Source organism: Clavelina lepadiformis, chromosome 9 (genome assembly GCF_947623445.1).
Source record: "Clavelina lepadiformis chromosome 9, kaClaLepa1.1, whole genome shotgun sequence".
Taxonomy (NCBI): Eukaryota; Metazoa; Chordata; class Ascidiacea; order Aplousobranchia; family Clavelinidae; genus Clavelina; species Clavelina lepadiformis.
The window spans coordinates 2,518,555-2,535,439 of record NC_135248.1 but is presented as its reverse complement, the minus strand read 5'-3'; the positions used below and the strand labels follow the sequence as shown (position 1 = coordinate 2,535,439).

General features: G+C 39.3%; 2 protein-coding genes across 2 annotated transcripts; both read left to right on the top strand.

The window, feature by feature from the left end:
* The first annotated feature begins 754 nt into the window (after positions 1-754).
* LOC143470857 (kelch-like protein 12) lies at positions 755-7,945 on the top strand. The gene is made up of 12 exons (XM_076969145.1): positions 755-989; positions 1,481-1,601; positions 1,800-1,953; positions 2,358-2,623; positions 3,212-3,358; positions 3,470-3,551; positions 3,857-3,942; positions 5,479-5,686; positions 5,780-5,911; positions 6,002-6,160; positions 6,936-7,080; positions 7,185-7,945. Exons 1-12 carry the CDS (start codon positions 886-888, stop codon positions 7,303-7,305), a joined length of 1,725 nt encoding a protein of 574 aa, XP_076825260.1. The 5' UTR covers positions 755-885; the 3' UTR covers positions 7,306-7,945.
* A 989-nt stretch (positions 7,946-8,934) lies between these two features.
* Positions 8,935-13,497, top strand: LOC143471093 (uncharacterized). The gene has a single exon (XM_076969443.1). It carries the CDS (start codon positions 9,603-9,605, stop codon positions 12,567-12,569), a length of 2,967 nt encoding a protein of 988 aa, XP_076825558.1. The 5' UTR covers positions 8,935-9,602; the 3' UTR covers positions 12,570-13,497.
* The last annotated feature ends 3,388 nt before the right edge of the window (positions 13,498-16,885 follow it).

Below are 16,885 nucleotides of genomic sequence, written 5' to 3'. Positions count from 1 at the left end.
CTATATTTGTATGAGTTACAGTGATGTCTAGAAATTTATCCGTAAAATATAAAGTAACAAATCGGTGGCCCTTAATTCAAATTCAAATTTAAGTTGTACTGTTGTTTTTAGCGTAATAATTTTATTTTTGACTTATTAACCTTTAAACTCTGGTTTTCAGTAACTATTTTTAACATTTCTGGAGCAACAGCTTTAAAAACCAAGAAACGAAAAAGTTATGCAAACTTTCTCTCTCACAGGCCCATAATTACAACTAAAATGTGAAAAGCAATGTTTCTTAACTATCTTCAATTCATAACTGATTTCCAATGTTTTAATATTATGGAAAACATGATTACAAATCATACCCGTAAACAGTGATTAAATGTCTTTCACGTTTGCAAAGTGGTCATGTTTTCCTTCAATCTCGTTTGCACAGCTTACACAATTGTACTGATGCCCTTCGCTTTGAAACGTTTTTCTGTACTAGTTGTAGCTTTTTTAACAAAATGATTAAAATAACTTAAAGACGTTGTGACTGACAGACGACAGTATATAAGTTATTTCTAACTTGCAATTATTTTGAGCCAGTCGTCTTTTAGACAAGGAGGCACACAAACGCTCACCTCTCCACTTCAGGTAATGCTTGTGCTTCGTCACTTGTTTGTTGCCAATAAAATCAAGTTAGCCTTAGTCATGGACCAGAAACAGCTCAACATACGTGTAGCGTAATGTTTTTTTGTTGCCCTTTAGCCTATGTTACTTATAAAACCATAACGTTCTGATTTTTTGGTAGGTTTTAGAAAATTTTTAGCTGGTTTTACCACTTTTGGACAAAGTTTTTGATCTGTAGTAGACTTAAAAATAAGTTTGTTGTTGTGCTATCTTGAATTTTAACCTTCAACAATGCATATTGAAATGATCAAAAGACTGAATCAACAAATCACCACCGAAAAAATTGTGTGTGAACGTTCAAGTAATGCAACAAATGTGCTGGAATATGCTAACAGGTAGGGAAGAACTGAGTTTGGAGTTTCAGTTTTCAACTATTAATGTGCAAAATTTAACACTAATCCAATTATTGTGCAAAAATATTGACCTGTTGCGTTATCCTCATCATGCTGAATCTTACTTGCAGATATGGGTCATGTACTCTTTTTGCAGAAAGTAGAACATCAGTATGACTGATTGATCGTAAAGACAATTAAATGATCACAAGAATAAATGTCATAGCATAAACATTTGTGTATTGGAAAATGAGATTTTAAATCAAAAAGTTTACTGTTATGTGGAATTAGCAGAGTGAGCTGATTTATACTCACAAAATATATTTGTGTACTAACATTATAAATCTTCTGGTACATTTCTAGTCTGTTAGTTTTATAACTATGTTGCATGTAGTGATGTTGGTATCTAGGTTAAGTATTTGTGTCATGTGCCACAGGCGTTATGTACAAAGTTGGGTATTTTTTGATAATGATAAATGGGTGTTCTTTGATAGTGGCAGGTTCAATGGGAAGTTTAATGACGTCACAATTAAAGTTGACGACGTTTCATTTCCGGCGCACAGAATGGTTTTGTCCTGTTTGTGCAAGTATTTCGAAGCTATGTTTGAGACGGAGGTAAGATTAACTCTGTGAAGAAATTTGTGTGCATGTTAAATAAAATCATCTTGACATGCTCGAGATACTAATAATGCCGCTGGAGGAAAAATTCATATAGCTTACATTCATGCAACATTACAGACAATAAAACACAAGTTGGCAATTTTTTCAACTTTGCTAGTGATATTTAAAGCATTGGCATCTTTGAATTTACAGATGAGGGAAAAGCATGAAGACATTGTACACATTCATGGAGTTACGCCAAATGCTATGAAGTTGATTTTAGACTTTTTGTACATGGGAAGCATTGAGATAGTCAAAGAGAATGTTTATGATTTGCTCTCTGCATCCAATCTGATGCAAATTGATGGTAGGCCTAATTCTTAACATATTTTAAGGTAAGGTTTGCCCAGGAACTTCCTATCTTTGCCTTTATCTTTATTACAAATGTGTGCACAATAGTCCCTACGTTCTGAATAACATCACTTCACAGCGCTTGCCCTGTATTTTTTGGCATGCTTCATGACTCCTGAACTGGCTTCACAGCTCACCAGTTGAGAGCGCTGCAATAATGGTGGTCAAAGTAACCACTATGAGCATCAGAAGTATGCTGTTTAAAACTAGCCAAAGTAGAAGAAATTTAAAGACTACCTTTCGTTACTGACCACCACTGACTACATGTTACTGCATAACTGTGGATAGTCATATTCTCATTTGCATTCCACTTGTTTTTCCACGGTTATTAAAAAAATATATCTAAATGTTGTTTTGCAGAAATTAAAACTTTTTGCTTGGAGTTCCTGGAAAATTCATTATCTGTTGACACCTGCCTCGCCATCTCGTACCTTTTTCGTCTCTACGGAAGCGACCATTCCCAAGAACAAATAAAGCTTTTTATTGCAAGAAATATTGAAAGCATCATCGAATTGAATGATTTCAAAAACCTCTCCAAAGATGAGCTTCATGTTCTCTTCAAGGAAACCTCCCAAAACTGTACGAGTGGGGGACGCAATTGTGGAAAGAGGAAGAGAGAATCTGAGGTTGGATATAGAAATTGTTTTTTATCAGACAATGCTGCAGAATGGATATAAATACATCCTCAATCTACTTGATACAATGCAAGTGTGCCATTGTACACAACAATCAGTGCTTTTCAAGCTGAACTGGGACCCAAATTTTAGGCAGAACACGTCTTAGCGCTACATCTCGTCTCAACATTTGTTAAACAAGTTGTCATTACGGCATATTTACTGTAGAAGAAAACATTGTTTTCTAACTACAGTTTTCCGAAAACCAACAATGTGTTGGTATACTTCTGCGTTTGATGTGTTTGAGAGTAAACTCATTCGTTTTATTTTCTGCAATAAGTTATGGGAACAAAAATTTGTGTTAGCCATATGAGATTTCACGAACATAGCAATAATGACAAGCAAAAGACAGCAGTTTTTGGGTTAAAACAAAGCAGTTGTGAAGCACTGTGAGTGTAAATGAATCAAGTGATTTCACTTTTAATATGTTGTCCATTTGTGAAAATGGACACTAGTTTGCATTAGATAAAGTTAAGCAATATTGCATAAAGTACATATGTTTGTGATTATGTTTTTTCACCTCATGTATTTTTACAATAGATTTGTGAAACCTCGAAATGTAAATCATACGTAAAATGGTGTGAGCATAACCTGGCCAACCAGCCTGATGCATTCGGTGATTTGCTTGATGAAATCGATCTTGAACTTCTTCCGAGAGATTATTTGGAAAATGTTCTTGCATCTCAGGTAGAAACTTTTTTATAGCTTTTTCTATATTCCCAGACGCAAAGAAACTCATTCACAAGGTGCAGCATTAATATTTCAAATCTTTGCACTGAATGGTTATTTTTATCGTAGCCCTTCGTTCAAGAAAATAACAAGTGCTTGAGAACTTTGCTTGGAAAGATGCTTTCTCAATCCAAGAAAATTCGACTTAAAGGTGCATGATTACTACTACGATTATTGCGTTGTAGCTATAATACGATATTAGGCTTTTACACACAGTAAAAAGTTAGATAACTAACTTACTTTCATGTAAATCAAAACTTGAGTAATATTTCTGATCGCAGCAAAAAAGGATGACAACCACCACTGAAAATTTAATGAAGGCTGATCAACTATATTATTAACTTTTCCTGTGGTCTTTTTACGTCATTACTATTTTGACTTGAATATAGAGCAATAATATACAAACATAGTGCCTGTAAGTTATTTTTCAGATCAGATAACTTTTCGCTTTTTCAGAGGTTGTACTAAGCATTGGTGGAACTCCTACAAGTGTGAAGAAAGTTTTTCCTGCATTGGACAAATCTATAGATAGATCATTTCCGGTTTGTATTAAATATACTATTAGCACGCTATTTTGCATGCTTCTATCTTAAGTGTTCTAGACTCTTCTAGTACAGGGTTTGCTGGCTGGTTCATCACCCAGACTCTGACACTGTCCATAGTTTAAGGCATACGTGTCAAACTCCCGGCCCGCGGGCCACATCCGGCCCGCTTCACAATAAAACTTGGCCCGCAATGTTATTTTATACATTGACCTATTTCCGGCCCGCGAGATCATTGTACAATACAACTTACTTTTTGCAAGCAAGAAACAAGATTATAAATCGATTTATTCCAACGCTTGTAGTCTGGGCTGCTTTTTTCGGTTCCACGACAATTAACCATGGGAAATTGACCGCGAACAAACTCACCGAGGACAACTGACCGAGGGACAACTGACCGTAACGTAAATTTACCTAGAACCAACTAACCTTAAATCATATTATCACTTAAATCATATAATTTGAATAAACAACAATGCTAATTTGCGTAAAAATAAAAATAAAATGCGTAGCGTTTGATTTGTGTCGCCGGCCAATTTGTTGCCGGTCAGTTGACCACGACCAATTGTCACCGGTGAATTTGTTTCGCCGCTTTTTTCTTTATTGTCTGTTAATTCTTTAATGCTTTTGCAAGGAGATGAATGAAACATAATGATCTAAGATAAGAATAATCAAAAACAGCCCAGTCAAAAATCGTCAAAAAAATCAAAAATTTTAGTTTTGTTTCGCTGCCTGTTCCAATTCATGTATTGGTGTCAGGAAACGTTCAATCAATTTTTATCCTTACGGCCCGCGGCGTTAAATAAGTTTTGCGTTTTGGCCCTTCGTGCGACTGAGTTTGACACCCCTGGTTTAAGGCAACATACATCTTGTAACTGGGTTAAGAAACTGAATAGATTATTTCAAGTTATCTTGATTTGATGAAATTAGTATCTATTTATAATAAAAACATGCCTGGATGGCAATGATAGGTTAGCCTCCAATTATGCCATGTTTCCATGGATTCTCTTCAACATGAAGATTGAGATTTCTAAATGTAGCACCATGTCGTGTGATAATGGCTTTAACCATAGCATCCAGTATGTACAGTTGTCTGCATCGTTTTGGCCTGGTGCTTTCTAGTTAAGAGCGGTATGTTAACGGCATGATGTGTTTGCATGAGTTACTTTGGCTTTTAGTTGGCAGGTGTTTGTGTGGCACTGACATGGTCCCTGTTACGTGATAATTTGGCTATAAAACTAGATGCGGAGTATTGTGTTTTAAACCACAATTCTAATCATGTAATGCATGAGTAATTGAAGTTGGTATTTGTGAACTGGAGTAAGATTAATTGGCATTAGTTTCGAGATATTTCAAAAAGTTATAGATACAATATGTGTACAAGAAAAGGTTGGTTTGTATCTAATAGACCTTTGTGTTATAACTTAAAGTTCTAATATTTTTACTGTATGAGATTTTGTTATTAATTGGTAACTTGTTATGATGCTTTCTGTTAACCCTTGGTAAAAATATCAGCTTATGATTTCACATGTCAAGGCTTTGGATCGAACGTGTGTGGGCCACTGTTGTGTAAAGATGCAAAATTATATTTACGTGTTCGGTGGATCTACCAGTCTAAACAATCCAATTCAATCAATAACCAATCGAGTTCATCGCTTGAATTTAAGCGAAGAGCCTTTGAAATGGGAGGAGGTTGCACCGATGAAGAAAAAGAGATACTTGGCAGCTGCAGCTGTTCTATCCGGTAGAACAGTTTTTTTGACTTCTGCTATGTGATACATTTGATCAGAAATTAGTGGTTATAGTTCTGAGGCAGTGTTTTTGTGTTCTCTCATAGATATCATATTTGTTGTGGGTGGACGTATGTGCGGCAGATCAAGTGAATATTATGTGCCGGGTGTTAATAAATGGTCGACAATGACTGCAATGAAAGTGGCACGATTTGGACATAGCCTTGTGGCGTGCAAAGGTTGTAGGGTGAAGTATTTTTTCATTCATAGCTGCTAGCAAGAGTGTTAACTTTATTCAACAACTTTTAATGTTTTAATATATTATTTAGGCTCCTTATATGCAGTTGGTGGGTATGGTAGAAATTGTTGTTTGACTTCTGTTGAGAGATACGAACCACATGCTAATGTATGGACGGAAGGAGCTCCCATGACCATTGGAAGGGAAAGTTTTGCTGCAGTGACCATCAATGATGTCATTTATGCCGTTGGTATAAAAAGCTAGTTATGATATGACTTTTGCTAAAAATGTCAATCTCTTTGTTGCTTTATGCTTAGCTTTGATTGTTCAATTGATGAACATTTCAGTATGTTTAGCATATGACTTTCATCATTAGCTACAGTTGCTTAAGCTAGTTACGAATAAGAACTCTGATTGATGAAAATTAAATCCCGGGTGATACTGATTTACTTTTACAAAAACATGGAACCCAAATATTTTCCACTGTTTATTCCGATGCAATTCTGTCGATGTATTTCCATATGTTGATATAGCATTATTCATTATTTTCAGTTTGAATCTGAGTGGTTTGGTCAGATATTTTGAACTAAAGCATTGACAATTTCATATCTGTTATTAGTTATTACAGTAGCAGTTAAAGAGGTCTTTAAACTTTCAGTTGATGCTGATCTGAAGCTTATGTGATTAACATAAACGTTTGCTTGCAAGTTTACCTTAAACTTTGAATTATGCAGGGTCAGGGTCCATTTCAAGTTTAGGACTTGATATGGTTCGAAACCACAAAAGTTTAAAACTTTTTGTTTTACCAACGAATTAGTTCATTTGCGGCAACACTAGTAGGTCATGCGTTTTATTCAGCATAATTTTAACAACCTGCTGATCCCTAGCTGGTTATCATACTCGCTGATTTTGTTGTATTGTTGCTTAAAGTCTTAATTCAAAGCAGTGTCTTTTGTTTTGCTGCACAACACAAGATTACACAGTACGCTGTGTGCTGCCTTCATCACAGCCACTTTCATTAACAGGTGGTCAATCGTACGAAATTGCTCAAAATAGTGTGGAAAAATACGATGTTGTGGCAAATCAATGGTCAAGAGTGAATGCAATGCAATACAAGCGATGGGAACACTCGGCTTGTGTCATGCAGGGAAAGATATACGTGGTGGGAGGGTGAGTTGTACACGTACTTTTTGCTTAACGTTGGCACAGTATTGTGATTTGTGACTGTAATTTGCTTGGATTCACAAGTCGGTGCCAAATGAACTTATGTGTAGGCGAGACAACGACAACAATCGCGTTATGCAAATCGAATGTTACCACCCGGAGACTGAGTGGACAGTCGTCGGTGAAATTGACACGCCCCTCTTGCAACATTCACTGGTGACAGTGGAGTAATGGTCTGGTGGTGAATTCTATAACAGTTCGTGTATGACTTTTCGCTATGTTCAGCGTAAGTCGCATCGTATCGTACACGCGTAGAGAGACTGTTTGATGCGTTCCTGTCCCCACTTTGCATCGTTGGAAGCCTCGTGACACTTTTGTTTCTCATTTGCTTTCTTCATTTACGTTATGGTGGCCGCTACAATTACTTGGAAAAGAGACATTCAACTATCTTGGGAATCTGGTGCTGTATAGACTTTGTAGCGCTACATGTATCCGCCTGTCCACTGTTACTATATTCTTGCCGTTGTTTTGTTACCTCCCGTAGCTGAAACGAACAATTTCGCGTGTGCATTGGTTTAATGCTGTTCACGCACGCTGTGTGTATACACCGCAGTGATATACATACAATACAACCGCAGACTGTCAATGCAGTATTTATGCAAGTACTGTGTTTTTATTTCTCTGACGCATTTTTTCTGTTGGAAAAAATTAGCTGTTTTGTGTACATTACGTATTTCTGCCAAGCTGTTTCTCTTACTTCAATTTTGAATGTACTGCAAGACCGTTCGGTGACTAAATCTTATTGCGACAATGTTTTTTTTTGCCACATATAAAACGAACAAGTCCAGCTAAATACAATCTTTCCTTTAAATGGGTGATTCACAATGGCTCCACTTACCAGTATTCACTTTTTGTATTGGAACATTTTAGCATGCTTTGCGGGCCATCAGCTAAACGCGGATCTACCGTCTAGTTTCAATCAAATTCCGCCCAATGGCCGAATATGTTACAGATAATATAATGTACGCGATGGCCTGATCCAAAACAACGTGAAGACCTGTAAAGTTAGTTCACGGTACTGTGCTTATGAAAAGGGAGAAGAACTCTTTTTAACTGGTTTTGTCATAAATATTACCTTGCACGGATGATGATGATCTTATCAAACAAGGGACCCAAGTGTGTTTTGAAAAGTTAAACCAGTCCGCCGTAGTTGGGATAAAATTATAGGCTATAAGTAAAAATTTAACACAGGATATATGTAAACAGCCTTTTCTGCAGGATTTTAAAAAGTACAGAAGCATTGCATGTTGCAAGAAAATGTAGTGAAAAGTTCAGCAAAATGAATAAACGTTTGTAGCAACCCTGGGTCAGCAAGCTGCACTATAAGCTAAATGTAAAAAGCAAAATAAAACGGCTTTTGCTCGGTTTAAAACATATTGTTGATATATTTACCTACATACGAATAGACATCTCGCAAGAAGAGGCTGGGTAAGGTTTTGAACCCGCTTGCTTTGGGAGACGGAGCGGGTGCCGCAGAAGCTGTTGTCGATATTTCATTATTGCACGACTTCTCAATAATTTCGAGATAATTTGTTCGTAAGTATCAAAACTTTAGGTTTTGTTTTTTGCTTTCTTTTGCCAGAACATATTGCAAATTATCCACACAACTTTCACTAATGTTAATAGCGCAGCTCGCTAAAGCGCCTGCGGCAGAGGCAGAGGTTCCGGGTTCGATTCCAACTTCAATTCGCGCTTGTTTCGTGAAAGTTTCTCCAAGATCCAGGATCATAGCAGCTACTTCCTAATTAATTTGCTTTCATTCACTAACTCCTTCATAAAAGTCCAACTCTATGTGTAACGTACAAATTAACCTGTTGTTCCTCCCAATTATACGATTTGTGATAAGGACTTATATGACCTAAAATTCCAATTGGCTTGGTAATCAAAATTCCGGACAACTTGATGATTGTGTGTTTGGCCTCGCGTTCTTGTCTTAAATTGCTATAATTATAGCCGAGGCCGTGTTGTTAGGCCCAGTATTGTGCTAGCCTAACCTGTTTAGTGAGGGTTGCATGCAGTACGTTTGAGTAGTGGTCAGTGTACATGTTGTAATGCGTAAACTGAGTAACCATGTGATTGAGACCTACTTTATTGGTATCTACGATTATTGTTTGTACTGTACTTTCAGATGCTAAGTAACCACCTGGGTTCGGTATTTGTAGAAATCACATGCACGTTACCATATACTATACCGTTATACCTGGTCAATATAACAGCTTCAAGATTACGTGTGCATTTCTATTTTGAATAAGGGTGGAATTCAGGCCTTGTTGGCCCAAGAGACTAGGTGATCGGCTTCTGTAAATTTGCCGGTTACATAATTTCTACAAGAGCCCTTGCGGGTTTAAGTCACTTCTACCAAGAACTTTAGGTGTAGAAGATCAGTTGTAAAAGAACCCTTGCGGGTACCAAGCCAAAGGCAGCGGGAAGCTGATGAGGAGTATACGGTATACACTCGGCAGTGCAACATGGACGCTTCAACTCGGCGTTCTTCGGTGTCGGCTAGGTCTTCCAGGTCTAGCGCTTGCTCAAGCGCTAGAAGGAAGAGACTGCTACAGGCTCAAATTGAGGCAGAAGAAGCAAGATTGGAGGCGCAGCTGACATTTGAGCAGGATATGGTTGAAGCCAAGGCCGAAGAAGAAAGACTTGAGGCTGAAGCAAAGGCCGAAGCCAAAAGACTCGAGGCCGAGGCCGAAGCCAAAAGACTCGAGGCCGAAGCAAAGGCCGAAGCTAAAAGACTTGAGGCAAAACAAAGGATCCAGAAGAACCAAATCAGCTTGAAAATTGCAATGTCTCGGGCTGAGGCAAGTGTAAAAAGGGCAGCCCTGGAAGCTGAATATGACGACGACCTGCTAAATGCCTCGAGTGTGGGAAGTGCCAGATCCAATACTGGAGCAGAGAAGTTTGCAGATGTTCCAGCAAGACTGGCGAAGCCTAGCACGTCGTACGGAAACCCATTTCAAGTTACTTCAAATGAACTGACGATACATGAAGTCCCCCATGCAGAAGAAGCCACAAGAGCAGATGAAGCAGGCAGGATGTCACTTTTAAGACCGACTGCCAACGCCTTTACTCCCACAGGATACAACGAACTAGATAAGGGAAACACCTATGATATGCATTCCTGGAGGAAGGATATACCTGTGGCACCAACAAAGATAGCCGCAGGCCAAAATAAACTGCATGCTCGTTCCAGACCACTTGACGTGTTCCAGGAGGGGCCCATATCTCAGTCTGCACCATCGGACCATCAACGTGACATGATGATGTTGGTTGGCATGATCGAAGAAAATCGATCGATGATGCGAAGATCGACCTTGCCAAGGAGGGAGTTGGAGAAGTTCGAGGGCAACCCCTTGCATTATTTCATGTTCATAAAAGGTTTCAAGGAGACAATTCAAAGCCATATTGCTGATGCTGCTCAACAGCTACGGTATCTTATTGACATGTGCATCGGAGAAGCACATGAAAGCATTAAGGGATGCATTTGGGTTGACCCGCCTGAAGAAGGTTTGCGTCAGGCCTTTACAGTATTGGAGGATTTGTTTGGTAGGCGCGAAGATGTTGTTGCGGCGCACCTCCAGTCATTGTTTCAAGGACCACAGCTGAAGGGAGATGAGAAAGATCTCCGCAAACTGTATAATGACATGTCCAATTGCAGGAGAGTGCTTGAAGCATGGGATTATGCGGCTGAGCTTGATAGCTACTCCACATTGAAGCAGATCTTCAAGCGGCTGCCATATAAAATGCAGGAAAGCATTACCCATGAAACAAACAGACAAATAAAGATGGGCAAAAGACCGACCTTTGCTCATCTGCTTGGATTCATTGAAGAGAAGATGCACGCCTGTAACAACATATATGGACGAACCATGGCCAGAGCCAAGGAAGAAGAAAAAACCAACCGTGTGCCCAAGACACGGAATCTGAAGACATCTAGGTCGTATACCTCTCAAGCAGCTGTTGAAAGAAGCGAGAGGAGGGTGGATAACCTAGAAATCTCCACCAGAAGGTCGAACAAGAATTGCATTGTTTGCCAGGGAGAACATCCCATTTGGAGGTGTGACCAGTTCCAGAAGAAATCTATTCAAGACAGACGCCGTCTTGTTAGAAATAGTGGACTCTGCTTCAACTGTCTTGGAGCAGGGCATCGTAGCACTGATTGTAAAATGACGAAGAAGTGCAAGACATGCAATAAGTCGCACCACTCATTGCTGCATGTGTATATGCAGTCAACATCTGAATGGGAGAAGCCTAAAGAAGAAAAGGATTCTACTGAACCAGTTAAGCCTGTGGAATCCTTTGGGATCGACACCAACCATCATGGTGCAAACAACGTGAGACTGAAAGTGGTCCCTGTCAGAGCATGGGGCCACAACATGCGTAAGCCTGTTGAGTGCTATGCATTCCTGGATGAAGGATCAGACACTTCATTCTGCGGCGATCGTCTTTCCAAGCAACTTGGGTTACAAGGACCCAAGGTTCAGTTGCATATCTCATGCATAAACGGTGAGGGGTCACAACAAAGTAAGATGGTTTCACTTAGCATTCAGGGTCTGAGTGAAACGGCCGTCATTGATTTAGAAGAAGTCATGACACTTTCATGCTTGCCCAAACTAAAGGGAAGCATACCTACCAACAAGGACGTGACACGATATCCTTATCTTGAAGGCCTGCAATTTCCTGCCATACCTGCTGGTGGAGTGGAGTTGCTCATTGGGGCCGGTGCAAGGAAAGCACATGTCATTCATGCGGTCAGGGAAGGAGGTGCCAATCAGCCAACAGCAGTCAGAACTGGGTTGGGATGGACACTGGTTGGACCAGAACCTGCAACCGAACACAGAGCCGTTTGCCATGTCAACCACGTTCGTTGCGACAATCGCATCTTGCATGACCAAATGCAAAGGATGTTTGATCATGACTTTGTGGAGGATGAAGACTCAGAAGATCTTTCTTACTCCGTTGACGATATTCGCGCCATGCATAAACTGAAGTCATCAGTTCAGGAAAAAGATGGACGATACCAGTTGGGACTTCTATGGAAAACCGACAATGTCACCTTGCCATACAATCGTTTTCTGGCTGTGAAGCGGTTGTCATATTTGAAACGCAAGCTTGAGAAGGACTCAAGTTTGTTTGATCAGTACAAAAAGAAGATCAATGAACTGCTGCAATCTGGCTATGCCAAGAAAGTTCCAGAAGGACAGTTTTGCCATGCAAAGAGAACATGGTACATCCCTCATCACTGTTGTACTGGAGGGAAATTCCGAGTTGTTTATGATTGTGCTGCAAATTACAAGCTACGGCGTTACGCCATGTGGAAGCACTTTCGCAAAAAGAACATTGTTGAGCCACAAACGTGGAAATTGGCCAAAAGCGCGCGTCGAGGAGGCGTATCCAGACAAGGATGGGATGGTAAGGAGAGTCCAAGTTAAAACTGCGGACAATAGATTAATGCGTGACATACGCAAGCTCTGCCTGTTGGAGGCAGCATGAAATCGAGCTGAGCCTAAGGTGGCCAGCAGCTATTTGCAAACATACGGAATTACAATGCTAGATATACCTTAGCCATTCACAGGACAAAACACCTTTAATTTTACATACACATGTTAACTGTATTAGTTGCCTTACTCTAGCCATTTATATCATTTTCACTGTTGCTTGCATGCTTAGTATTATCTTGCCAGTTTGATACTATTGATTCATATTGCCTGCCATGGATTTACTGACTGACGGCCGATGTTAATACGGTACCCACATAATTACCTCTTGAATTGTTGATTTGAATGTACTTGAACCTGGCATCGGCTGTGATCATTTGTAAGATGTTTCTTCTTCACTTACTCATATGTAGCTTATTAACCATTGTAGTGTGATCGTGTTTGATCTTTATTTAATAAGTGTTGTGAAGACGTGGTGTTATGTCAATGACCTCTTTTTGGGTACCCGTTACGCCTTGCGCGCTGCCGTCGAATTTGTCCGTGCCTTTGAGAATAACTTCATTCCACTGCGTTATTCTGGGGCCGGTATGTAACGTACAAATTAACCTGTTGTTCCTCCCAATTATACGATTTGTGATAAGGACTTATATGACCTAAAATTCCAATTGGCTTGGTAATCAAAATTCCGGACAACTTGATGATTGTGTGTTTGGCCTCGCGTTCTTGTCTTAAATTGCTATAATTATAGCCGAGGCCGTGTTGTTAGGCCCAGTATTGTGCTAGCCTAACCTGTTTAGTGAGGGTTGCATGCAGTACGTTTGAGTAGTGGTCAGTGTACATGTTGTAATGCGTAAACTGAGTAACCATGTGATTGAGACCTACTTTATTGGTATCTACGATTATTGTTTGTACTGTACTTTCAGATGCTAAGTAACCACCTGGGTTCGGTATTTGTAGAAATCACATGCACGTTACCATATACTATACCGTTATACCTGGTCAATATAACAGCTTCAAGATTACGTGTGCATTTCTATTTTGAATAAGGGTGGAATTCAGGCCTTGTTGGCCCAAGAGACTAGGTGATCGGCTTCTGTAAATTTGCCGGTTACACTATGTTAATCACTGCTCGACCAATTGCACTCAGAATCGTCTCCACTCTTACTGTGTGGAGAGCTTCACTCGCTTGATCCCACTTGTCCACTGTTCATTAGGATAAATTAGCAGGTGCCAACTAAAACTAGTAGTGTTCATTACGAAAAACTGAGGTAGGCGGGTAGCAACATGCGAAAACATAGCAGCTATACTTTGTTTGTGTCCCAGTTCTAGTTTTTTGAATAAAAGGTAATTAACTCGCCGCTTCGCGGCATTTAGACACTAGGATTGGGCTGGGTTAGCGGTTGATGGCTTGCCGCTCCGCTGGGTGACTGGTTTGAACCTGCGACTTGTCTATGCAGGTCCTCCGATTTTCCCACTGCGGCATGAGTTCCCCCCACCCACCCTAACGTTTCTGTGCATCTTGTTTTTATTGGTTTAAGCAAGAAAAGCAGAAGTTGTCTAGACAAGGTTTTGAACCGGAAAGCAAAGCGGGATAGAGCTGAACGTAACATAGGGCGCCAACAACTAATTAAATACGCTTCCGGAAAAACATTTAGTACCTATTAAATAGAAAATTACATCGCTTAATTACCAACGAAAAGATAGACAAAAATATAAGTTTTAAGCCTAAAGTTCTCTGTTTAAGCCCGTGTTACAAGACAAAGGTATCAATGACTGCAGTAGGTATTCCAGCTTAATTGTACTGTATACGTCACTTTTAATTATGATTTTGTGATATTTTCAGTGGTTTGTTGTATCCAACATTTCGGCTTAGTAACCGAGTAGATAAAGCGCTGAGCTCCAGTCTCGCAATAATGCGGCCGGTGTTTGATATTACCGTTGTAATGCCCTTGGCCAAGTCAAAGCACGCTTGCTCATGTTCAATGGACCTGGTGAACAGTTCTATATTCGTGCAATATGATATTTCCTACTAAAACGAGATGTGTAGAATTCTAGCAATAAGACATCCTTTCTAGCCTATGACACTTAATCAACTTAAGGCGCCTGGTTTTAGGGGAGCCGTATTGCTTGACTCGCTGGCGTAATTTATGACGTATTTGATTACGTTGTGATTTTAGTCGCTCATGCTCGTTTGTCAGCTTGCAGCTAGCTCGTACTGTTGGCTGTGAAGCAACCATTGATATCGATACGATTTGTGTTGTAGAACCGTAATGTGTTTGCTCCCTCGGGCACTTGTGTTTTCTCACAACGTGTACAGTTGTACACGCCTCTCTGGTAGTAATTAGCGTTTATCTATTTGACATTTTCCCCTTTACGCAAGCAAACAGTCAACGTGTCTGAGATGTGTTGGTTCAAGTTTTGTTTTCAGTTTTACATGTTGGCGATGATAAAATTTTACAGTCTTCTGTATCACTAAAAATACAACAAATATGAAATTGCTGCTTTTGTGTATCTAGGTTTTCTTGAGGTATTTACACACTGCAGAGTTTGGCATATCCATAGGCGCACTCAATACTGGTTTTAATAAGACTCTCTGCCGCACTTAGGTGCGTTGTATTGCCCTTAATAACTTAAACAGAAGTTCTGTGCACTCAATTTTCAATTGAGTTAGAGATTAACTAAGTGGATTTGTGTACATTAATGTGTAATTTTGCAGTTCCATGGCGTCCGAGCATTTTTGCACACCGCATTTGTCCTTTTTGGTTATTTGGCGCTCCCAAGATTTTTCTGAAAATGGCCATACTCTGCAGTCCGGCTGTACATCCAGGTCAACTGAACAGCAGTAGGTGTCGTTAATGCCTTGCCCAAGTTCATTGCAACCGAATAACATCTCTGGGTATTGAACCTGGAACACAAGCTTCAAATATTGCAAGGCCAGCACTGCAACCACTCGGCTCCCCAGCCAACAAGATAAAATGCACCCGGATTTTAACTGAACTGCACTCCCCGGGCTTTCGCTAAACTGGCATGCTTTTGAGCCTGGCGATTGTTACATGACACATTGTTGCGTTATTACAGCATTAGACTGCATTCGAGTGTGGCATCTTGTTTAATGTCCAACTTTATTAAGTTATTAATTGGACTCCAGAGCAATCCAACCTTAATAAATACTCTTCTCACTTAATAAATTTGTTTTCTTTTTGCAGTATAGGAGATGTTTCTAATTTTTTTTTGTAAATTGCACGAGATTTACAACCTATCTGACCCCATTCATTGCATCTGACACTTCATTTGAGATGTATATTTAATCATCACCGACTTATATTTAATCATCAGAAATATCCTCGATAGCAAAGCTGAAAGAAATCTACAAATACAACGTGTCATAAATGGTGCATGCCGCAAGCTATAGCATACGTAGCGACAAGTTTCGACTCACCATTGGCAGTTTCGAGGAATACAACAACAAAGTGTAAGTGCGTGAGTTTATTGTGCAGCAACCTGATGACAGTGTAGGTAAATGGGAATTGTGTGTTATATTCTGCATATTAATAGATAGTTTGTGACTGTGTGTAAAATGGTGTCATCACAGTACATAATACCTTTTCTACATTGATAAATTAAATATAGTTGTTGTCGTTTTGTAGCTTTTGATCAGATATTCAGTATACTCGCTTAATTTGAATTCATTTTATTCAATAGTTTGTGCTTGTTGTGAAAGTAATTGAGCTCAAAGGCCTCATCGATCTTAGTGATTTCTACCTGCTTGAATAATTCGTCATTTCTATGCAATCCTACATAGCTTTCAAAGCTAGGTAAATTCTATGCATTTCTCTTAAATGGTGAAAGTACATTATGTGTTTTGTTTGTTTTACAATTAATGCTGATAAAAAGTTCTAGCCCAGGTATAAAAGAATATTGAAAGATGGTCAAAGATTTTGTGCCTATTAAGCTTGTTTTCCTGCACTCTACCACAATGTATAGTGGGTTGCCCTTTCTTGAGTTCTTGGTTGGTTTAAAATTTTGTCTTAACAACTTTCATCTGATCTACTTTAAATATTTTCACTTTAAACAAGAAACTTATCTGATCAACACATAAGACTTGGTACAAGATAAGCACATTAATAAATGTCATTGTTTATACCAAGAAGTTAGAGCAAGTACCAATACCAAGAAGTTAGAGCAAGTTAGTTAGAGTTAGAGCAAGAAGTTTGTCAGTTAGCAGAAGTTAGAGCGGTGATGGAGATGTATAAGGAAGCTGAGACATCTGTGAAAATCGAAGGCGAAATGTCAGAATGGTTTAAGGTAGA